Source organism: Corvus moneduloides, chromosome 6 (genome assembly GCF_009650955.1).
Source record: "Corvus moneduloides isolate bCorMon1 chromosome 6, bCorMon1.pri, whole genome shotgun sequence".
Taxonomy (NCBI): domain Eukaryota; kingdom Metazoa; phylum Chordata; class Aves; order Passeriformes; family Corvidae; genus Corvus; species Corvus moneduloides.
Window position 1 is genome coordinate 36,812,604 of NC_045481.1, and position 24,791 is coordinate 36,837,394.

The window sequence follows — 24,791 nt, forward strand, 5'->3', positions numbered from 1 at the left end:
CGGCCCCCGACTGCCGCGTCTCTCCGCGGAGAGCGGAAGAGGCGCGGCCAGCGCGGCGGCGGCCTCCGTACGGCGGGATGGCGGCGGCGCCGCGTTCTGGGGGGCGGCGGCGGCGGTCTGGAGCCGTCCTGCTGCGGCTGCTGACGGTGCTGCTGCTGGCGGGCACGGCGGGCGCCGGGCAGCGCTCCAAATGGCGGCTGCCGGTGTTCCTGGTGAGTGCGGGGAGCGGGGCTGGGCCCGGAGCCGCGGGGCCGGCTCGTGTGGCGACGGTCGGACGAACGTATGCGGGCGGGAGGCCGCGGCTGCTCCGCGCGTCCTCCTCGGGCGGGACGGCTGCGGTCGGGGGCGTCCCTGCCCGGGCCGCGCCTCTGTGGAGCCGCACTCGGAACTGGTGCGGGAGCTCGGGGCAGTGGCTGCCTCTTGCGCCGCTTGAGCTCTCGCTGGCGGGGTCGGTGGTGGCGGCCGGGGCGAGAAGGCTCGTGCGGGAAATAGTCCGATGGGCGGTGGAGGGAGAGCCGCCTCTGTGAGGCCCGTGGGAAGGCAGGGAAGGAGGGAGGGTCCTCCCCAGCTGGTGCCCGGCCTCGGTGGGCCCTGTGCGGGGGAGGCCGCCCCGCGCCCCCCGGGCGGCCGGGCTGGCGGCCCGCACCGTCGGGTATCGCCGTGGCCTGGCCTCGGCAAAGCTGGGCCGCTGCAGCGCTGGACTGAGAGAGAGGTGTGGGCCTTGGGAGAGGTGAAGGGATTTCAGCGCTTCTGATAAACCCCGCCTGCTTGAATTTGTGTGAAGGAAAGCTGTTCTGCCTCAAATTCGGCCGGACTTTATCAGGCAGTGAGAGTAATGTGCACTTTCTGTGAGGATTTTGAGCTTCAGGAACAAAACTGAAGGATCGCGGTGAACACTCCTGTTGGTTCTTAGAACAGAATTTTTTTGTTGGATAGTACAGGCCATCTCATCAGCAAGAAAATGGTAATAATTTCAACAAATGTCACATGAAATTGGCTCCATTTGCAGATCAAAAAGCCTCAAGCCTCTCAAAGCATCTTTAAGAGTATGTTGAAGGGTGGTGAAGCATGACTGGAAAGTCCAGTACGTCTGGCTCTAGATTTTACATTTGCTTTCATTACTGTATTGACTTAAAACTCAGAATGGAAGATTGTTTACTTAAGCTCAATGACATTAAGCCTGATGCTAAAAGATTTTTGCATTTTATATATTTTTCATATATTAGTAGCTCTCTGGACTATTATTGTATAGTTATATAGTTTCTTAGCTAACTTCTCCTACCCTGTTAAGTTAGACAAACACATTCCTAGAACCCTATGATAATCTCCCTTCTTCAGGGAGCCAAGGACATTTCACTTTCCCATGTATTTAGACATAAACAATGCAGGGCTAGAAGCAAGGGGGAGGCTTCCGTAGGGGGCTGAACCAAGAGAGGAATTACTTTATTAAGTACTTCTAACTCGGGATTCTCGTCAATTATGCTAATTTGCTAAACTTATAAAAGCGTTGAAGCCCTATATCATGTGTGCACTCTGCCATAAGTGCACCTGGAGGACTTTCAATAAATGGTAACTGCTTTTTATAATTTTTAACTTGTTTAGCTTGTGATTTTAGGGCTGATAAGGCACCAAGCCCACTAATATCTCTTCCTTTTTTGTGCCTTTGCAGGGGAAGAAGTTTAGCTTTGGGAAGATTCTCTTCAGCAACACCACCATTTTCCTGAGATGTAAGTGGTTACAAGGGATTACCTGGTCTCTCTGCTGTTTGATGCCCTGCCTATTTTTAACATTTGGAACTCCAAACGCTGTGAAGTGTTTAACTGCACTGGCTGCAGTGACAGCTAATCTAGCACTGTATGAAGGCCATAGCTCTGATATGGTTGAGTCTGTTAACAGCCTTGGAGCTTCCCAGTTGTGATCTGTTTAGGTTGTAGCAGAAATGAATGGCTCTATTCATGCTTTTTTTCTGGAGAGGGCAAGATGGGCAATGGGAGCGCCACTTTGTTTCAGATAGTGGATGATCAGGTGTGGGATGTGCTGCACTCTACTGTGAGGTGTGCTTTTCCTATCTAAGATTTGTTAAATTCCTGTGTCTGGGAGATCTGGTGCCAGCTGGACAGGGGCTGTTTGTATTGGAGGGTGACTGATGCGAATACAGAAGGCAATGCTGTTTGAAGCCTTGTTCCTTTTTGCTGAGTGCTTCTGGGAGTGGTAAGGGAATGTTGCAGACTATGGTAGAGCTCTCCTGAGAGGTGCTTTGTCCTCCTGATCTCAGTGTGTTGAATGTTCTACTGAGCAAACATGTTGGCAGCCTTCCCATTGTTCTGTGTATTGCTCTTTGCTAATCTGGCCAGGTTTATGGGTTATGTAGGTTACTGCTGCAAGGAAAGTTGTGAAATACCCTCTTACCTGTGAACATGAGGACAGCATCTAGATGGCAATAAGATGTTATAGAAGTGACTAGCTGATTTAGAAAGGTTTGAAATCTTTGCCATGCACTTTGAGAACTTTTAAGTGGTTGTTTGCACCAGTTTTTACCATGAGGGAAAGCTGTTTAGTCTCTCTCTGGTGTGTGTACTTACCTTGTTGTTTTTTGGGTTTAACTTTCGATACATGCCCTTCTTGGGACAGTGTTTCAAGGAGAGTTGAAGTGCCTCCGTTGATCCCACATGAATCTGAAACAAGAGGCTAAGGATTTGAATGGTTATTAGTGAAGGTCCATCACTTCAGGATTAGGACTTTCCCACCTGACAAGTGTAGCTGAGACACTGAGGTTGGCATCTTACAGTGAGAAAATTGCAAGTGTACAGCTGCAGGATGAAAATTAGAAATCTGCTGCTTGGGAAAAGGAGGAGGGGTTGAAAGGGCATTTTGGTGCTTTGGTAGGTTTTAGGCTTTCTTGTCTAAAGTTTAATAGAAATAGCGTACTCATAGTGACGTGGCATCTAAGATACGGGTCTCTGAAGTGTGTGGTAAATCTGCTTGTGCCGAAATAACCAAGAGAAGGAACTAAGGCATGGAAAAAAATTTATTTGTTGTAAGGCAGATCTGTAAGTAAGAATTCAACCCCCTGGCTCCTGATGTGGAATTGAATTACACTGTCAACCTTTAAGCAGGCATTAAGCCTTAAAATTCCTTAGTGAAGACACCTGTTTTACATACCAGTGTGATTAAAAGATTTACATGAATTTGGAAAATGAATCACTAAAAGAGGAAGGAACAAAGGCTGTGAACTTACTCATTTTCTCAGCCTAGATGAAACTTAAACTGCATCTGATACTGGGAAGCTTCAACTTCGTGTGGTTTTTCTTTTCTGCCCACGTCTCTGTGCAAACTGGTCTCTTTTTGATTCCTGTGTGTTGCCGCTTCCATCTGCTGTTTGTGTGGACAGTATGACAAACGTGATTGCGCATGGGTTGTTCATATTTTCCGTGTGCACCTGCATCTCCTTATCTCCTTTTTTTCCCCTCTTCTTGGTTTTTGATTTTTTTTTTTTTTTGGTATCTGTATGACATCTTGGTGTCTGATGCTTTCTGCTTCTGACTGGGAAGACTGTTGCTGGCATATAGTATTGTCAATAATGAATTTATTTTTATCTACTTTTCTGAAGGGCTGTTCTGGAAGGCATTTGGTTTCTTGTATAGGATCATGATAGAAATCCTGCTCTCTGTAAATGAGTACAAAGACTGCATTCAAACGGAATGTTTCTGGCTTTTGTTTGAAGGCTGAGGAACTTAGATTTCCATATTGCTGAATTCAGTAAATGCCATGGATGCTTTTTCTGACTTTTGGAGTACTTCCTTTTCAAGGTCTCTGTAATTTTGATGTTTGCAGATATTGCAGATTGTTCTAGTGACCTGTTTTACCTTTATGGGCACTACTGCTGAATATATAGTTGCTTATTTATTTGTCACAGACAAAAAGATGTTTAAAAAGGTATTTTTGAATCTTATTTTTTGCTAGCACTTTTTTTGAGATACTCCTCATTTGATCAGTTATATTAGAAGAGCCTATATCATCAAAGAACTTGCCATCTGTCCATGTCACTGCAATGCTTGTGCTGCCTTTTAGTTTCTTTGTTGTGCCCTCTGCAACATCTAGGGCAATGTGGAACATGTATGCCTTGTTTTCATGCTTACTAGGTGTCATAAGGAAACTCTATTTTTCAGTGATTTTGCTTAAACTTTTGGTGTGAGAAACTTGGTTATTGAGTTTTTAGCTGTACATATACGTGCTTTAGTAGTCACGAGGTGTAAAGTGGGATTAGTCAATTAATTCTGTGGCAGGGTTTTCCTTCTAATTGCTTTGTCTACCTGTAGTGGTCATTATGAAAACATTCATTAAAAGTGTGCATGTAACAAAGTTGTGGATGCCTCCTCTGAGATGAATGTTGCCTGTGAAGTTGTGGGAACTTCTTAGCCAAGTACTCTGTTAACTCAAAAGAGTTTTGCCATTTGGTGTCTGGGAAAACACAAATGTAATCATCTAAATGGCTCTTCCAAAACTCTAGATAGTCACTGCTCATTTTATTTAAGGGTGGAGCTTGCCTTCTTAATGTCAAATTCTCTTCATGGGGCTTTAGTTTAAGTATGAGATTTGAAACACAAAAACCTTTCCTTACCAGGGGGGAAGTCTTGTGTTTCATTTTTCATGCATGTTATTCTTTAGTAAATTAAAGTGGAAAGTTGTCTTATTGCTGTTTTCGGTAGCCTTGCAGCTTGACAGCATGGGCCAATGTATATAGATTGTCTTTGGGGGGTGGATGTTGACGGGCAAAATCTTACCTTCATTTTCTTGGTGATGTTTTGGTATATTTAAATTATATGTGGAAATTGCTTAGTATTATCCTGTTCCTAGCTTTCTCTGCCTGTTACGTGTGCCCCTATCTCTGAAAGGGAGGCCCTTTTTTGTGTTGTAGTCACTGTGAGTCACTGCTGTTCTCCTTGTTTGGTATTTGCAGTTGCTAAAACATCCTTGATTGTCTTCAGAACAAAAAGTTTCTAAATGATCTTCTGCTCTTTAATAGAATTGTATAATGGTGTAATGGAATTCTGTTTGCATGCATCTTTCTTTCACTGAACAGTAATGAATTACTCAAGGAAAATATTTTTCTATTGTTTTGCTTTCAGTTTCATGTTTAAAATTTAATTATGATGGTTTTGCACAGAATGGGAGAAAAAGCCTGGAAGGAGGATGGTGTCTTACATATCTCATGCTTGATTTTTTTGGTTTGTTTTGTATTTTTTTTAGTTGAAGGGGATGAAAAAGCTTGTGAACCCTCTGAAAGTTTCAATGTTACTTGGTACTTAAGATACTCTGACTGCTACAATGAAGTCTTCAACTTTGGGGTAAGAATTGCCTGGAAAAACATAGGTTATGATTTTTAGGGGTAAGCAGATCTTGGGAGGAGGGGATTAGAGATGTCTCCCTTGCATTCACATTATGATTTGGGGCTGCAAGACGCATTCTTCCACTGGAAGATAACAAATTTCTGGAATAGAGTTGAAATGATCAACAGCTTGCTGCAGTTGCTGACTTCTTTTGGGCTTTGGGACAGATGGAAGTGTTTGTCAAAATTGTTTTAAACCCAGGAGCTTAAGTAAGTACATTGACTCTAGAATGAAGCGTGCGAGTTTATGGTAGTTGAAAATACTTGCAGTAATGCTTAATGACAGTTAATAGAAAAAAATTGAATATTTACATGTTAAGTCTAAATTCTGTTCTTTATGGATGCACATTGCAAGTATTAGGAATTTGTACAAAATGTATAGTGTTTCTATCAAATGTGGTAATTGTGCTTTCTATGGTTAATATTTTTACATGTTTACTTGAACTATTAATTATGACAGTTACAACTACTAACCTAACACAGGACTGAGTCTTCACCCTTTAGTATAATAATGCAGAGTTTGTTTGCGTAGACTGAAGTTTATGTTGTCTGCTGCGCTTCCACTTACTAATTCTTACTCAAAGCCTGTGTACCATCATTTTTATAATCTTGTGTGGTTTTGATGTCTTTATTGTACTAAATTTGATTCAAGAGTGTGTGCAGAGTGAAACTGTGGAGCTCTGCAGGTCTTGCAGCTGTCTACTGAGATAAACCTACATTCTCCTCTGGCAGGATGAACAAGCAGATAACTATTTTGGGACTACGGCTGAAGAGCATCCGGGTTGGTCAGGATACTATGCCACTTCTTCTTTCTCCTTTGAAAACTGCTCTGACCTCTTCAGGCCTCGGGTATGGGTAGAAACCTCAGAGTTTGTTCTGTTGTCTTATACAATATGTAGAGAAGGTGGTAATTCCTATTAGATCTGTTAGCATCCTATGTAAGTATCAATGTAGGTTGGGAGGTACGTCTTTTTATCTGTTTATGACAAGCAAGCTGTGATGATGGTTTCTTAGTTTTGCTTCACTTCTGGCTTGCAATTCAACATTTTGCTCACGGTGGTGAAAAAACCCCAACCAAATCATTGTAAAGTGCAATGCTTCTTTTTGTTTGTGGTTTTCTATTCTGAATTTGTTTCATTTACAGGAGGCTACTGCTAGTTGAGTAGAAGTGGCAGCAAAGTAAAGATCCCACTAAACTTGAATCAATAAAGGATTGGCATTTATTACTTAATTAATGTTCATTTAGAATAATGGAAATAAGTGTTGAAAAATGAGTTACTTAAGCACTGATAGCAGCTTAAAAATGAAAAATAGTAGTGCTAGAACATATTTGGAACAATTCAAGTGAAAGTGAGAAGACAATGCAAAATTAGGGTAGAGAACTAATGTGCGGACATCAGCCCTACACCAGCTGTATATCAGCAGGCTGATGACAATACCAGTATGATATGCTGTCATTCTTTAATGATATACTTAAGAATTGAAGGCAGATTATGGAATGTTGCATCTGTGTTCAGTCATTCCTCATTTAGACAAAAGATTATGGATAGAAAATACTGGGAAATCTCATAATTATTGAACCTAGTGTTTTGGGTTGCTTTTTGGTATTTTTGGTTGCTTGTTTTTTTTATTAAGATGAAAGACTAATGCCTAAAAATGACTTTTAATGATCTGCTTGCGTGTCTCTTATTCCTTTGATGTGTGAAAATGGCTTGAAAGGTTTTTAAAAAGAAAGAAAACACTGTGTGCTGCCTGTTTTTTGTGTTTAATAATAAAGAGATGTCAGTTCTACTTTTACTTGGTTTTGTAGAAGAGATCTTGTGAGTTTAGCTGTATAATGTGAACTTGGGCATCCTAACTAAACATGCTTGTGAAAGTCTTTAAGGTTTTAAAAGTCTTTAAGTAAGTTTTCATCCAGTTCCTCTGAAAAGTCTACTGAATTTTAAACAATATATTCTTCTCAGATACTAATTTCTGAAATTTCATAGAAATTTCTTCTCTAGATAGTTCAGCTTTTTTCTTGTGGTATAGCAGTTTCACTAGATTTTGAGTCATCATAGTTCGGGAGAGTTGGCAAAATCTGGATCTCTAATAGGAACTCACTGGTCTAGGGACTTATTTTTGCACAGATTAAGGCAGAAATATCAAAATTCTGTATCTATTTGTGTAGACTGTCTAGTAATGGGGATACCCAATTGATTCATATTTCAAAACCAAAATTAACTTCACTACTGTCACGTCTGGTTTCTAAAAATAGATACCTGTTATTTGAAGGGAGGAAAAGTAACTCTCAAATTACAAAACATTAAGTATTCAAGACTCTCTGCATAAATGGACAATTGTTTGATTTAGAAAAACGAAAGCTCTCTAATACAGCTGTTCAAAGAATAATCAAGTTTATTGGAAGCTGTTCTGATAATGTCATGTTAATGTGTGAAGTGCCTGTAAATGTTGAAGTGCCTATAAAGTGTCTATAAATGCTTTACTTTTCTTATATCGTGCAGATTTTCTATAAAGAATTCATTCATCCAGAGCCTCTCTCACCTGAGAAACGAGAGGTAATTTTCCTTTCCTTCTAATGAGTGAGTGTAGTCATGGAAGAGGTAGTTTTGGCATATTTATTTATCAATTTTCTGTGTTTTTTTCTTTATTCCCCCTAAGGGCTTAAAAGATAAGAAGGAGATTGCAGGAAATTACACAATGGTGACAGATAAAACTGTATGTATATTGAATTGAAACATGTCTTGTAATCCAGCAGTTTTGTTTTGGTATGCTTTTTAAAATTTATATTTCTTTGTTTAAGAAATTGCTGGTAGCATATTCTATGGTTTTTTGACATCTGGAATTTTTTAGCTTGAAACTAGATAGTTTCCTGTGTGGAAAAACAGAAAAGAGTTAACTGCTTCTTCTATATGTGAATTATAGAGCTGATACCATTCAAACCAACGGTGTAAATTAAAAAATAAATTTACTTTTTCCAATGTAATTAAAATAGTAATTGAAATTATCTTCTTTAAATGATGACTAATTCTTACAGAATACATTTGGTTTTGTCTTTAGTCAGTTTTTTGAAACATTGTACCTAAAAAGTTGACTGATTACTTTTGATTTTCAAATCCCTTAGTATTTTTATTACATATTATGTTCAAGACTTAACCAGGAACAATTTTCAAAATAACTTCAAATTAGATGTCCTGGATGCCAAGAAAGAAAATATATTTCACTCCTTGTGTGCTTAAAGGGCCATTTACTTTAAAGCTAAAGCATGAGTTGCAGTGTGTGCAATTGTGAAGTAAGGAATCAATGCAGCAAGAGAAGGTGGTATTTTAAAGGCAAAATCTGTGTATATAAATTTATCCATTTTCTTTTAAGTTTACTGTGTTTCTAACCAAGTTTTATGTTTAGTTAATATTACCATAAACTCTTTTTTTTGTGCATACTATTCTATTTGCTTTAGGTCTTGTAGTCAAGAGGTTTCTTAAAAGAAATGCATGCTCTTAATACTGAATTTCTCTTGGAAAGGCCGTTATATAAAAAAATCTTAGTTGCAGTTCTGCAGTAGTCATGTGAGTGGCATACATGTAGATGGTCTTAGTTTTAACTTTAAAGCTCTTAGTAAATATTGCAGTTTCTGAGATGGCTAGAGATTCTTCAGTTGTGGAATTAACAGTTTTGTATGCTACAACTCAAAGAGATCTCTGATTTGTTTTATGGTGCAAATATTTATCTGGACAAGGTTCCTCTGTTAGTTCACTGGCAGGATTTGAGTCTTGCAGGTATGAGAGCTGTTTCAGGGACTGTAGTAGTAGTTTCCACAGGAAATGGCTACTGTGGAAATCTTTTCCTCTCAGCTACTTCTGTCTTACACTGTAAAACTGAGCCTTCACCATGAGTTATATGTAACTCTGCAGTTTCCAAGCAATTGAATTCAGCAGGAATCTCTGTGATGGTCCTAATGATTCTAGACTGAAAAGGAGTATGATGCTTTCTTGAATTCTTTGTAGCTTTTGCAGTACCTTTGAGTGCTTGTCCAATAAGCCAGTATTAAATTTGCAAAAAAAGACCTGATCACCTCCGAGGTCTTTGAGGCTTCTTCTGGAACCAAGCAACTAAATTTTAAGTGTTATGTCTAATAAGTACATTTAAAGTTTACATATCAGATATTTATTAAAATGTTTTAGGTCTTGGAAGAGATGAACTTTATATTTACATGGAAGATACCACCCATATATGGCTACTTCTGTCTTTTTCTTGTCTGCTTGACTGTGCACTGTTTACATGTAAATGTTTGGTTTTCAGGCAATGAATGCTGTTATCAAAACTTGGCGAGATGGGCCATATATATTTATTGTGCAAATTGGAGTTAAAGGAGCTGAAAGAACGACACCTTCCTCATATGAAAACAAGCACTTTACAAGTAAGATAGCTCCTTTATACAGTAAACTGAAAATACAGCACCATTTTTATGTATTTCCAGTCTAAGTATTCCAAAGTACTCTTAGTATATGCTGTATGGTTCAATTTCATAAGATACTGTCTTTCACTTCACATAGGTAGAAATATTACTACAGCTCTTATAAGAAAAGAGGTGATCGCTTGTGTCTTGAAGATCCTAAGACTGTTCTGTCAGTTTACTGGTGAAAATCAAGAAGAGTCAATCCCAGGCATTTAAATTTTGATGCTTGGTCTTTTGTTTCAGAAATGTGCAGACCAATGCAGTGATTTATATTAATAAGTCAACATGTAGAAAAAGATGGTAATTATCATCTTGATATTATAGTATATTTAACAGTGCACTGATAACCTATTCAAACTTTAGAGAAGTTTAAAAATCCCCCTAAAAAGTGAACTTGTGTGTTTCTGAATTTTTCCTGTTATACATGAATCTCCAGCAAATGAGTTACTTGGTAATGGGGTGTGTAATTTTAATTGCATGCTTTTGGCTGAGTATGTTATGAGTTAACTTTCTTTATTAAAGTGCAAGTTAGATTTAAAGGCTATGTGAAGGTGTGGAATTTCTTTACACTTAGTGAAAATCAGTTGAGTCCTGGCTTCCTCCTTTTGGTTCTTGTTCAATTTGGTTATTGGATTGTCTTTTGACAGTGACAGTAGAACTGAAGGGGCCGTATGAGTATCTCTCACTTGCAGACTACCCTCTGATGATCGTAAGTAAATCAGCTTTTCTTTGATCTATAAAATTGTCAGTTGATTTTAATGTCAAGTAAATACTCTGCTGCCATACTTCAGGAAACACAGAGCCAGTGTCTTAGGAGAAAAAGTTACTTAACCGAGGTTGTTTTTCTGTTTGATGGGCTGTTTTTGTTTGGTTGGGGTTTTGTTGGTTTGGTTTATTTTGTACTGAGTACAGGGCAGGGAAAACAGACACAGATTTCAGTTGCTTGCATGTGCTGTCAATACTGTCCTTGTCTGGATTGTTTGAATTAATGGTTGTTAATTTGTAGTTCCTGAAATTATCAGTATTATTAGCTCTAAACTGAGAAGTTTTACTGGTGCTTTTATTCTCCTTAGCTCATATCTTAGAAAATTTGCTATTCTATTCTTTTGTTTGCAGCTACCCTTTCATTTGTCACTGCTTTCTTTGTTCTTTTACAGCTTAATCTTCCTTCCTCCACCAGCTGTCTTACACCCCATGAGGAGGTCTTTAATACTGCCTAGCAGTGAAAGCATAATTGAGCTACAAAGAGCTAATCCCCTTTTCATTCAAAGTGTTATTGACTTGGTTTCTAGTTTCTTCTGTTGAGAAGGCTAAACAATAAAGGAACTTAAAGTGTTTATGTAGTGAAGACAGACTTTAGCAGGGGATCAATAACAAGTAGGTCTCTAGCCTGACAGCATTTCTGAAACACGCGTTTTACTTCCTGCAGAAGCAAAAAGCCTCCAGCAGCTCTATTGCAATGTAATTCACTGGTGGGAATATCCCATGTGACTGGATTAGAAAAGACTCTGTATCTCTAAATGTTTCCATAATGGTGTTTTCAGTTTGTTAAAGTTTTGATGGATTGTGCAGCTAATACCAGCATTTGCTTGGTTTAAAAAAAAAAAAAAATCTTCCTTCTGAAAGAGGAGACTGCTTGATTATTGCTGTCCTATGGTGTGGCTAACTACTTCCTGCCATTCGCTTAATGTTTTACTCTCTCCTAATTCCTCTTCTTAATCTTGGTGTCCTTTTGAAAATTTTAACTTGGCTTGGTATGATTAGAAAATTCAGTATTGAGTAACATTGTCAAGCTTATTGTTTGCTGTATGAGACATGCCATGGAAAGTTCTTCTGAAGCAAGTAACACTGAACCAAACAAAAATCACAAAATGTTAATATTTAAATGAATGTCTGGATTTCTTTCTCAGCTGCAGGTTTTTTGCTGGCCAAAAACTCGGGCAAAAACTGAGTTTTCTGGGAATTAACTTTTGAGAAAAGTTGTCAATTTAATTGAACAGAGGGCTTACAAGCATTAGTTGCTTATCTTTGTTCTGTGGAATGGTGTGTAAAGGTGGCCTGTAAGTTTATTTGCAGGATAATGTAAATGTATGATGAAGTTATTAGTAGAACAGTACATGAGAATGGAGTTTCTAGTACTTGATGATTTGCTTGAATTCTTATCTGGGTGTTTGAAATCTAGTAGCATGTACCTTCCTTAGAAAAAAATGCCAGTGAATAAATTGGCAGACTACTCTTCAAGGGAGAAATTGCGCAGAAATTCAGTTACTCTGATTCCCTTTGTTGGCAGTGAGAAATTAGACTATCACTGTTAAAGAGTCCAGAGAAGACAAATGAAACAATGCTTATTTCTAGTCTATTTAAAAACTTCCAAAGCTGCTATACGTGGGAAGAAAATAGAGTTGTCTTACAGCTGTGGAATGGAAACAAGGTAATTATTTTTCAGGGTCTGAAGTTCCTGTTTCTTTCTTTTTTTTGTGTAATAGTTTTTCATGGTGATGTGTATTGTGTACGTATTCTTCGGGGTTCTGTGGCTTGCGTGGTCAGCCTGTTACTGGCGGGATCTCCTGAGGATACAGTTCTGGATTGGTGCTGTTATCTTCCTGGGAATGCTCGAGAAAGCTGTTTTCTATGCTGAGTTCCAGAATATCCGCTACACGGGAGAAACCGGTAGGTCACAGTTGCATCATGCAGTTTAACTCAGGGGGCATAGCACTAATGACTAACGCTAAATTGGGGTGGCAGGTACCTGTTAACTATGGGATTACTTGAGGATTGTTTCAAAACAAAGAACAGGGAACCAGAGTTCTGTATTTTTTATGTTGTAAACATCATGCTCTGTGTTCTTCTAAAGCTAAAATGCTGTTGCTTTCTCTGACTCCTGGGTGTAGTGTCTTAGGTACATAGAATGCTACATTCTGCGCTGCAGTACTGGCTTTAAGTTTAAAATAGGACTTGGTCAGTGTAGCTTGTAATTAATTTCTCACAGTTGGTATTGGCCTTGGAAAGATACTTTGAAACTCCTTGTTCAACATGACTGCATTGTAGATAACTCTTAGTATTCAACCCAAAGCCTCATAATCCATCTCAAGAGATTCCCTTTATGTAAAAAGGAATCTCTTTTCCTTCTACTTTGGTTTTGAGTTTTCAGGCTGGATGCATACAAATGAAACTCTGCAAGTAAAATATCGTTATGACTTTGCTAACTGGCCATACCCATGGTGCAGAAGGTTTTGCTGGTTGACTTGTTTGGAAGAGTATCCAGGCTGGATGTAAAATTTTTCTGTAGCTTTTTTTTTTTTTATGCCAAGTGACCTATCTTTTCTGAAAGCTAACTCCAGATGTAGGTAATAGATTATATACACTTTAATAGCCTACTTTCTGTGTCTGCTCTCATACTGCAATTGCATGCAGTAGTTAATAAAACAGAAATTATATTTTAATGACCCAACTTCCTCCTCTTTGCTTTTGGTAGTTCAAGGAGCAGTAATACTGGCGGAACTTCTTTCTGCTGTGAAGCGCTCGTTGGCTCGAACTCTGGTCATCATAGTCAGCCTGGGATATGGGATAGTCAAGTGAGTAATTCTGTTATGTGTTTGTTGTGTTCTGTTTAAAGAGTTTTCACTATTGGTTTTTAAGAATTTAGGGCAGTATTCATCTCCATGTATTTTGCTTGTTAAAAAGTAAGTACTTGGGTTAAGTGCTCTGAAGATCTAGACTTCTTTACTAGTAAACAGAGATGTACAGTTCCATACTGTGATTACTTTCCATCTACTTCTGTGTGCTACTGTAGGGTGGATTTCTGAGTCATTGTTGAGATGCTCCACTAACTGGAATGGGATCTTTATGGGCCTGCCTTCTGGGTGAGGGGGAGCTTTTATAAATGGGGTAGGTCAAGAGTCCCTGATAGGGGAGGGGATCTGCTTTAGTAAGGTTGTGGCTCATTTGTCTGTCTACAGCTGTATTCAATGCTAAAAACACATGCTAGGTGGTAATGGAAATTTTTGGCTAGTGTGGGTTTGCTGGGGGGAACTGGAGACTTAGTGAAATGGTCATAAAAGGCTAAACAGGTTAACTAAGAAACAGGACTGTTGCTAGTCTCTCCCATAGTCATACCATAAGAGAAAATGAATAGTAAGTTTCAAGCACCATAATAATATTTCTGGATCTAGATGTGGATTGTTACAAGGACCTTTTATTCATACGCTTTGTACCTTATGTTTAGATTCAAGTTGACATGACTTCACTTTCTGTTTCCCACTTAATCTGAATTTCACTTTGTTTCCTACAGGCCTCGCCTTGGAGTGACTCTTCACAAAGTGGTTATGGCTGGAGCCCTTTATCTGTTATTTTCTGGCATGGAAGGTGTTCTTAGAGTCACAGGGGTCAGTAATAACTGCTTGAATTGTCCCATATGCAACAGACACTATTGATTGTATTTACTTGTATGAACAGCTGTTCCCCCCCCCCCCCCCCCCCCCCCCAACAACCAGCCCAAATTCCCACTGCTCCAGTTTTGGAGGCTGTGCCTGGGGAAGAGTGTGTGAGTGGTGCTGCCACTGGATTCATTAAGTGCATCTTGGGATGTAGATTTCTGTTACTCTGTTTCTGGGATGAAGCATTTAACCTATCGTGTATTTGGTACTTTTCCAGTTTTTCTATGACACTGTGGCTCTGATAGCAAACTTGGCCCTGTCCATGATTGATGCCTGTATTATTTTGTGGATATCCTTTTAAAAACTGCAGAATGTATGACCTTATTCATAGTTTATTATTTCTGTCTTAAAAGGAGTAAAAGGTGTTTTGCTTGTTTCTGTTAGGACTTCGATAAGTTTATGATGTACACGCAAAGGCAAGTTTTGCCTTTTTAGTCAAGCTCATAGTTGAGTGGAGCTTTCAGTTTGTCCATGGATAGTGTAATAGATGTAATTAATACATGTCTAACAAGCTGGTTGCTAGTTTTTTGTGATGGAAGTGGCCAGAGCAATTAATGACAGCAATTGCTTCAGCAGAGACTCCTTTTAACAGTGCTAGATTGACTTAATCTGGAAAATTGCTTCTTGCCTTGCTGGTGGAGAACTGAGAACTGACAATGTGGTATTGTCAGTTCCTCTCTGTGCATTGGACTAAACTCTTGGTTCAAGCCCTCTGTTTCTGTAGCAAAACTTGGAAGTGTTGTGGTGGCGTATTTGTGGTTTCTCATAAAACAGCCTGACCCTCCTCACTTCTCTACTATGTTTTCTTTTCGGTTTGTTCTTATTGGCTCTCTCTTTGTCTCCAGGCCCAGAATGATCTTGCCTCCTTGGCTTTTATTCCCCTGGCTTTCCTAGATACTGCCCTGTGCTGGTGGATATCCTTCACTGTTTTACTTGATGGGGTGTGTTTTCTTTTGAATTTGTTTTTTTCAGTCTTTTCTTGGCTGAACTTTTTTTTTAAAATATGATCCAAGTATGTATTTTTTTCTACTTCTGGTAAAGGTTACAGAAGTTCTGTAATTGAGTGTTCAGGTAAGCTTCTGCTGCCTACTGCTTACTTAGTTTTTGTTGAACTGGATGTGTCTGTGTAAAGCTGCTCCAGAATATAGTCTGTGTGTTATCAGTGTCTCATTGTTGAGTATGAAGGTAATTTGTTCTAGTGTAGCATGTTATGGTACCATAGCAGCAGCCTTTGAAGAAATGACTCAGTTTATGTTTTGGAGTGAAGGTTGTTTAGCGTCATCAAACCTAAAAGTCTTTCTGAAAAATTTGAACTAGTCTTGAAGTAAGTGACAAAATGAGGCAGTGTTTATTTTTTTGGTGTCTTGACATACTCATTCCAAGCAACCATAATCTTGTGTGACTTTAGCAACTGACATCAAATGCTGAACTTGTGTATAGCAAAATCCCTGTAAAGTGGTCTTAGTGAAAGCCAGTCACAAAAACTCTATTTAAAATGTGAATAGCTTGCTGCCCAGCTATGACAACCACAGTTCTCCCCTATCATGATGTCTCTCCTAACCACTTGTTTTGTCACTGTGGAAAAAAAAAATTGTGAAGGCACCCATATACATTAAATAGAGTTTAACTAATTTCTAGTTCAGATTTTACTTTTCATTTATCAAAAGCACAGCTGACACTTTCCTGAAGGAATGGGCCATAGTCCAAAATAGAAGTTTGGATACCATCTTTGTCTGACAAGAGTTATAGGTGTAGATGACTAAATAACATGAAAAGGACAGATTTTGCTAACTCTGGTACCTTTGTCATAGGATGAATCTTTCCTTCTACTGAGAATGGTGTAATTTTTTGGAGGGCCAAGTATGCGATTGAGAGAGCTGTTGATCATAAGGTCTGTGTTCACCTAAGTCTGTGACCAGCTTGTCCCTTCAGAGACTTTTCCTTGACTTTCCATACATATTCATCAGCTTAACTCAAACAATGAAGCTGCTAAAACTTCGAAGGAATGTTGTGAAACTCTCTTTGTATCGGCACTTCACCAACACACTCATCTTGGCAGTAGCAGGTAAGCAGAAAATTATTCCAGTTAAGTAAAACCACTTTTCATTTCCATATAGGGCTTGATTTGGTCACTAGAGCAAGTTTTTAAGTTTGGTGACCTTTCTGTAAGTACAATCAAAATTCTTGGTATTTCTAACATTTGACCCATTTCTAACAGTGGGTCTTTGCCAAGTGTTATGTCAATATTTCAGAGACAGTGGATTGTTAGTCCTTATGTTAATAAGATCGGTAGTTCTATGCAGCTCCTCTAACACAGCACTTTAGTCCCACTTCAATCTGCCGGGGCAAAAGTTCATTATTATCTTATGCTGTTAACTTCACAGAGATACTTTTCAGAAATATTGCAGTATCACTGATACTGTGGGATTTTAAGATACCTGAAGATCAGAGTGATTCTTGGAAAAACTGTATTCTTAGATTTGTAACATAATACCCTCTCTATTCTGGAAGAATACAGATGGAATTTCTTTTTCTATTTATAGTAACGATGAACTGAACTTCAAGAATAAATCTGTTGGTAATTCCAGGTACTCTTCTATCAATACAATGAGCAGAAAACCTCTAGACTGTGCTTCTTTATTTTAACAAACAAGTGGAAAAGTACATTTCTTTTGAACAACAGCTCTGATGAAATTCCATTCAGCACCTGGTTCTTAGTCATCTTAAAATACTTCAGTGGAGGGAAGTCTCTTCTAAAACTGTGCTAAGAGCATAGTTTGAGTGTTGGAACTGTTGTGGGTCAAGATCTGAATGCTTAAGGCATTCAAGCAGCTCAGGTTGTTCAGTTACTTCGAGGTCAGCTTTACTTGTCAGGTGATAATGAAACCATGGTTTGAAGGCTAGATAAAAGTGATATAGGAATAATGAATAGGAATTAGGAGTTCGGTAAATACTTCATATTTCATTTATGTGTTGTGTCTGTGAAGAAACAAGAGTAAAAGATACAAGAGTAAAATATATGCCTAAATTTCTGTCTTAAGGTTGGTGCAATAGATCCATCTCTTGTTTTCCAAAACTATTAAATTGAATTTCAAGACTTCAGTATTCAGGTCTTTGATCTTTGTTTGGGAAACACCATCCTGTTAGTGGGGTATTTGAATTGGCATCTTTTGTAGTGATAAGCAGCTTGTTTGTTTGAATATTGCAGCATCTATTGTATTTATCATCTGGACGACCATGAAGTTCAGGCTGGTGGACTGTCAGTCGGTGAGTTTATATGAAATACTTTCTACAGTTGCTGCCTCTTGATAAGTTTATATTTGGCAGTGAGATTGCCATAAAGCACCACATGCTAAAATTCTCACTGTTGTGGGTAATGAGCCTTTTTGACAAATGCCTATAGTTCAGCCTTGGAAAGAGATGAGGATATGAAATTTCTTGCTTCACAACATTTTTCATTTGTGCTGCTGTTTTTCTTGACAGGACTGGCAAGAGCTATGGGTGGATGATGCCATCTGGCGTTTATTGTTTTCAATGATCCTTTTTGTTATCATGATTCTGTGGAGACCATCTGCTAACAACCAAAGGTTCAGCTTTTTTTACCTCTTCCTAAAAATACTGGATTTTAGGAATGCTTGTTTATTCAAAAAGTACTGGTGGGTGATTTTTATTTGCTGTACACTGATCAATAAGGATACTAAGCAGTTTGTGTAAGGAAAAGTAAACCTAGAGGAGTCACGTACATAAAATCTAGTCTGTTTCTGGTGGTCAACTTATTTAAAAAGAAGTGACTTCAACTTTGATTATGTAGTTTAGCATCAGTCTTAAAAACAATGAGCTTCACAGAACAATCAAGCCATGTGCATGTTGGGGTAATGGATCTCTTGGGAGACAAGAGAGAGAGTTCTAAGACAGCTTTCATTCTTTCACTTCTAAAGGTTTGCTTTCTCACCGCTGTCAGAAGAGGAGGATGATGATGAGCAGAAAGAGCCAATGTTAAAGGAAAGCTTTGGTAAGAGAAAAAAATTTTTCCACCCAATTCCATTGTTGAAGACACTTCTGTGGAGGAAGGTGTCCTGCTCTCTGGCAAAAATCTTATTACTGCAGGAAAAGCAGAGTCAACTGCCATTGATACATGGAGTTCTAAAGGAAACACTGGCTTTATGTTTAGTATTTACATTGCCTGTTTAATTCTGGGGTTTTCCATTGACACTGAAAACACTGCTACTGCTGTGGTTGCTTTGCCATGTCCAGTGGACTTTGATTAAATATGTCAAGTCTTAGGTTTTAATCTAGTCATGATGACAAGGGTCTCTTGCTAGGCAGTGGTTTAGTGTGCAGTTCTCTTTTAAAATCCCATTTAAGAATTTTCATTTATTATCTGTTCTCTGAACTCTGAAATCTTCATTTTCTATGTTAGGGCCTAGCATAGGAATGTCCAGTGTAAACACAGGCGTGAATATGTTAATTGATGAAATTGTCTGTTGTAAAACCTCTCTTTATATGCTGTGTAAAAGGTAGGGTCACACGTCTACTGCTGTCTGTCCACAAATCAGTTATGTTGGGACATATCAGTGCTGTTTGTCTTGTTTAGGAGGTGAGGAGAAGTGTGTCATCCATTAGGTGCATTTGGCAAAGCAGCGCGATCTGGCTGTCTGCCAGGCTGGGAGATGCACATTGCTTCTCAGCTTTTAAGTCAACCAAGTGGCTGGTGAGGAGTCAGTAGGTAAAATAAACTTTGGGAGTTGCCTGTGTCTCAGAATGATTGAGGCTGGAAGGGACTTCTGGAGGTCATCCTGTCCAAGTCCCCTGCTCAAGCAGGGTCACCCAGAACAGATTGCCCTGGACCATGTCCAGATGGCTTTTGAGTATCTTCTAGGATGGAGATTCCACAGCCTCTGGGAACTATGTCTGAATTCTATGCTGCTGATGTCTGGCTTAAATAAAAGGACTAGAAATTTATATTTTCTAGGTAAAATTGTAAAAATTCAGTAAAAACTAGGTACTCCCCCTGTCAGGAAAAAATACTATGAGCCTTTCAAAGGGAACGCAGTCTAAATCATTAGCTTGGCTAACTCTGTCTCATTGAATCTGAGGAAACATCCTGAATGAACACTCAACACTTTCAGTTACAGTCTGTGAATAATTATAATTCAGTTACACAAATCTTTTTTCTCCTTTTGGCTTCAGAGGGAATGAAAATGAGAAGTACAAAGCAAGAACCAAATGGGAATGTAAAAGCAAACAAAGTTGTGAGTATGACCTCTGTACCTCAAATAATACAGATTCATCTCTTCTTTGTTTACTGCCATTAGTAGCACACAAATATGCCAAGTTTTGAGCCAATAAATGGACGCTTTTTGGTTTGCTTCAGAGTGTGAGTGAGTCAAAGTATCATAAGATAACACAGTACTTCTGAAAAGAAAGTAAATACAGGTTTCTCATGAGATTTCCTGTAAGTACAGTGGTGACTTAAGAGTTTAGTCTGTTCTTTAGGAAGGTTTCTGCAATTCAGTATAGATAGAACGGTATAGTACAATATTCTGATAGAGATTAATACATTATTTTAACAAGTTTTTCAGTCTGAGAGGGAGGCTGAGCCATGTTTTAAGTAAATTGCCCTCTGTTTTTGAGATCTGTGATTCATTACATGAATGGGATGATGTGTATATTTTTATGTACCTACCAAAATACTTTGGGTGAACATGCATTTTTTCCATGTGACTTATAAGCAAGATATTTTCACTTTCATCAAGGAGGCTGAAAATATGTCTTGGACTCTTTTCATGGAATTAATGCATAAATTTAAAAGTGGAAAGAACCTGTAGGAATTCATTATAATACCAATCATATTTTTTTGTCATTAACATTGTTTTTCTCAAAGGTTGGTTGCAGCTGTATACTACTTACCTGAGGACAGATAACATGCAAATCAAGCTTTTCTATTTTGGTGGGGGGAGGGGGCTGTGTGTGATGGTGAGGACTGTTACAGAGCTCACAGAAAGCGGGTGGGTTTTTCTTTATTCTTTTTTTTTTTTCCTCTTGGAATGTGTTTTCTCTAATCCAGAAATTAAATTGGAAGTGTTTTTCTGTTTGTTTTTAATTTTTTAACTGACATTATAAATACATTGGTTTTTGTCAAGTAGGTTGAGAAGAAAAAGGCTTGCATATTGACAGCATTGTGGGAAAACTTGACTTTTGTGTTCTGTTTAATTTCTGTACTTGTAGCAAGAGGATGACCTGAAGTGGGTAGAGGAGAACGTTCCTTCATCAGTGACAGATGTGTGAGTATTTTTATAGTCACAATAAAGGCAGGTTCCTTGCCCACAGAAATACACTAGAATGCCTCATAACTTGTATGCTGCACTTCCATGGGCAGAGGTTGGGTTCAGCCTGGCACTGGCCTCTGACCCCTCAGTGTGATTACACTTGGCTGTGTTCAGTCTGCTGGGGTTGAACACAGGCTGACTTAAGGAACAGTCTTTTGGAATGTGAAACCATAGACTGGTTTGCACTTTACTAAAGGTAAAACAATATAAATAAATCCAGGAAACAAGGAACAAATAAACCCTCTTTCTAGTGCTCTGGAAAGACCTTTGAGTATCTTGCTGAGTGTAAACCATGGCATAATGTAATCCACTTTTGAGCTTTATTTGGAACATCGGTTGTCATTTGTGTGCTTATGGTAATGTAGTCAGCTGTATACACTGTTTGTATCTCTTCTGCTTTTAGTAACTTCTACATGCTGAAAGTGTCAGCGCCTGTGTCTACATTTTTTCATAACAAAACCAAAGTTCATAGATTAATTGTGTTCACAAATTTGAACAGGTAATTTTGGCAGAGGATCTGGATTGAAGTACAAAGCTTTGCTTGAACTTAGGTAAAACCAAAAAATTAGGTGAAGTTTTAAGAGGAAAAAAAAAGTGCATTTTCTCAGTTGAATTTGGTTTTCCCAGTTCTAATACTTAGGTTTTGAAGACTGATAGGATTCCTTAAGAGAAAAAGGACTAGACCAGTGTAAGCTAGGAAAGGGTACTTTGAGGTGATTTGCTGCAGTTTTTTCTGTTTCTGAGAGTGTGATCAGGGTTGTGAATAGCCAAGATCCCCACAGATGGAAGATCTATTGTAGCTGGGAAGACTGAAGTGCCAGTGGAACTTGTTTGACTTCTGGGACATGTTTTTACAACATGGTCCCATATTGTAAATGTCTTCAGGGCAGTTCATCAGTGTTCCTGTATGAATGAAGCAGTTTATTTCATGGCAACTTGGAAATTGTTCAGTTGGTAATGAGAAGCGTGACAAAAAAGAATTTTAAAACTGTAAAGGTCATTGAGGATACTCCTTGGGCTCTTCCTTTTTTGTGTGTCTTTCTCTAAGTTCTGCTAAATTGAAAGATCTGCCTTCACTGTTTCTTTTCTGTGCCCTAAAAAGCAGCATAAGGTTGAAAATGGTTGTCAATATGCTCTTACTATGTGCTCTAATTATTTTAACTTTTTTCCACCCCACTGCAGTGCTCTTCCAGCTCTTCTGGATTCAGATGAGGTCAGTAAAGAAATCTTGAGTTCAAATTAGTCTTTCGACATGCCAGAGGAGTCATGAGTCAGATGATAAGGTCTTGGCTTATTAGAACTGGACTCTGTGTCAGTGCAACAGCAAAATGCTACAAGGGGGGAAGGACAGTGGTAACAACCATGATACAACTTGGTAGAATACAGATATATTTTAAATATGTATTCTAAAATAAGGGGTGTATCTGCTGTGTAAGTTGGACTCCTGATTTAAAATGCATATGAGTGTCATTTGTTGTGAATGTGCATTTTCTGAGTAATGTAAACCTACTGGGGAAAATGACAAGATTGGGTATTTTATTTTCCAGGAAAGAATGATTACCCACTTCGAAAGGTCCAAAATGGAATGAAGGAGTAGCTTTTTCTCTTGGAAGCGGAGACACTTCTTTTAAAGTCGCTTGGTGGAGCAAGTGCATCCTGCTGATTTGTCTCTTGATCTCAGCCTTGAAAGTTTGATGCTTTAATGTCATGGAGGGTGTCTTGCTGTGGAAGAAGTTCACAAGGACATTATAAACCTTTTGGAAATTTGAATTTAAAGTTGCTGCAAGTTTGGATTTTTAAGCAATTTACATGTGTACTATTCCAGCACCTTCTGTAACTTTTCAAATATTTAATCTGTGAAACTAAAATTCCTAATGTCTGCTTGAGGAGTTTATATTTCAATGTTACAATTGACATTTAGAGGTGAACTGCCTGTACCTTTTTGGGGGGAGGGTGGGGACAGATAGAAATAAGCACTGAAGAAACAACAGACCCATTTTCTGGTAGATACAACTGCTGTTGTATGTCATGTGTCCAATGTGCATGAGAGAGTTTAGAGAGAAGCTCCTGTAGATGAAGAAAATTAAGATGCCAGGAGGGAAATATTTGGAAAAGTTACAGTGATATGAGTTTTTAACAAAATCAAGTGCAATTTTATTCATAACACTGTGTATGAAAGATTTTCTATTTTAAATGCCATTGACCTGTAGGTAACAGCTGCCTAAAGCTAACACTTGCTGTTGTGGCACATCTCATTGCCGGCAATGTGGTGGATGCCTGGAAAAATGATTTGCCCCTACCTTTCATATGTTGCATGATTTAATTTTAAAAAATACCCCAACAAATAAAACAACCAAAACAAACATCACCAGAGCCACTCCTGCAGTGCTCCACACGTGCTTGACTACACATGTTAAGCAGATATTAACTGGATGTTTCAGTAGAACTCTTCTCCCTTTACATGTAACATCTCCCACCAAGAAGCTGGCACTCCTCTATGAGAAGAGGCATTGCTTTCTAGGGGTGGAAGCACTGCCTACCTTACTTGAAAGAGGATTTATGGGGAGTCCACAGTGCTGGGATAGTTCTGTTCCCAGTGTCTGCTTAGAATCGCTTCCCATGTAAGTGATTTGATGGTGGGCTTTCTTGTCCCATCTGGTCACTGTGGCCAGGAGGTACTCTGAGATCACTGTGTTTCAGTCAAAGTTGCAGGTTTCTATTCTATATAATTGCATTTTGTTTCTCCTTTTGAAATGAAAAAGAGCTTTTGGACAATGTTCTGTTTTTTGCTTGGCTGCAACAGCTAAAGTTGCAATAACTTCCTCATGGAAACCTGTTGTGGACTGTATGACAAAAGCTCTAATTTGGGTTCATAACCTTTAAAACTGATGATTAGGCGGCAAGCAGCAGCTGGATATCTAGGAAGCAGATGTGGCTGCTGCTGGAACAGCATAGATTGTCAGATTTTCTTGTTCTTCTCTCATAGCTATGTCAGCAGAAGTGAACATGTGCCTGTACTTCATTCATTCCACTGTAAGGTCTGGTAGCTTAGCTGTAGCTGCTCTTTATCAGCAATTCAAGCTGAAACACAGCACTTTACAGTACAGTAGCTGAGGCACAAGGACATAGTATCTTCTGCTAGCTGTGCTGTGGGGGCGGCAGATGGACAGAGAAAAAAAGCTGTGGCTATAGCACCTCACTGCTTCTGCAAGAGTTGCTGGAGCTCTTCTGCTATCCTCTTTAGGCCACAGATAGAATCTTTAATTAGAAAACAGTTCTAATTTGCTATGCTTAATGGATATAGGTGAAAAAAGTATTACCTCCATGTCCTTTTGGGGAGAGGAAATTTTGTGAAATAAAGCTACACAAAGCTTGCTATTTAATGCTTTTTTTTGGTGGTTCTGTTTTAATTTTTAAAAAAATCCTATTGTTTTGGGTTGTTTGGGTTTTTTGAAACAAATAGGTAAAAATGTTCTCTACTGGAAGCACAAAAGTTTGTATGTACTATTTAATAAAGGCTAGGTGAAGAGTAGAAAGGCTTACATTGTGTCCTTCCACTTTCTTACTCCCTGTTCTCTCACAAGTATTACCACCTTCACAAAGCTGCCTGATTTTTCCTCTTTAGTCCATGGTATATATAATGCAGTTATATCCAACAGTTCTTTTATTTTTCTTTTTAAGATTGAAGATAAAGTGGAAGTCTGTCATTTGAAAAGCTAATGGAGATAGGGCAAATCATAAATTTCTGAAAAAAAGTAAAAGAACGGAACAGTTTCCCTAACTGTATTCATAGTTTAATTAATAATTTAAAAAGAAAATAAATGTAATAGCAGTGTGGTGCTTTCAGCCTCTGACTACTGGTGGTCTTAGGCAATCCTTGCAGCTTTCTACCCTTCCATTCTTGTACTCACTTCCAGCAGTATTTAAAGTTGTCCAGAATTCCATGGGGAGCTTGTTGACCCCTTAGTTAGCAATTTTTGTTTTTTCACTTGTTTAGCAGAGTTTCTGTATTGTTGGAAAGTAGCATCTGCTTCCTAGGCTAGAGCAAGCATGTGCTGGGACTTGTTTGCAGTCTGTGGAAGAAGTGTGAGAGCCCAGCTCCCACAGAATTGTGCAGGCTATGGCATTGTCACTGCAGGAGAGATAGCAGTGGATGAGATGTGAATGAGGAGCAAAGGGCG

The 24,791-nt window shown here is 38.8% G+C and overlaps 1 protein-coding gene across 2 annotated transcripts; it reads left to right on the forward strand.

Annotated features, from left to right (window-relative positions):
* The first annotated feature begins 45 nt into the window (after positions 1-45).
* Positions 46-24,152, forward strand: TMEM87A (transmembrane protein 87A). 2 transcript variants are annotated; one of them, XM_032110673.1, is made up of 20 exons: positions 46-212; positions 1,670-1,727; positions 5,251-5,348; positions 6,122-6,238; positions 7,894-7,947; positions 8,051-8,107; positions 9,689-9,806; positions 10,493-10,554; positions 12,332-12,515; positions 13,321-13,420; positions 14,137-14,230; positions 14,499-14,570; positions 16,238-16,346; positions 17,490-17,548; positions 17,765-17,868; positions 18,220-18,293; positions 19,472-19,533; positions 20,510-20,565; positions 21,793-21,823; positions 22,158-24,152. In XM_032110673.1, exons 1-20 carry the CDS (start codon positions 78-80, stop codon positions 22,197-22,199), a joined length of 1,686 nt encoding a protein of 561 aa, XP_031966564.1. In that variant the 5' UTR covers positions 46-77; the 3' UTR covers positions 22,200-24,152. The 2 variants fall into 2 exon arrangements, with proteins under 2 accessions (XP_031966564.1, XP_031966565.1); XM_032110674.1 differs by lacking the exon at positions 14,499-14,570 and adding an exon at positions 15,127-15,195.
* The last annotated feature ends 639 nt before the right edge of the window (positions 24,153-24,791 follow it).

Excerpts from the sequence above, each read along its gene's own strand:
- TMEM87A (XM_032110673.1), top strand. The coding sequence starts at position 78 with ATGGCGGCGGCGCCGCGTTCTGGGGGGCGGCGGCGGCGGTCTGGAGCC. Across the intron at positions 6,239-7,893 it reads CTGACCTCTTCAGGCCTCGG|ATTTTCTATAAAGAATTCAT; the intron begins GTATGGGTAGAA and ends TATATCGTGCAG. Across the intron at positions 10,555-12,331 it reads CAGACTACCCTCTGATGATC|TTTTTCATGGTGATGTGTAT; the intron begins GTAAGTAAATCA and ends TTTGTGTAATAG.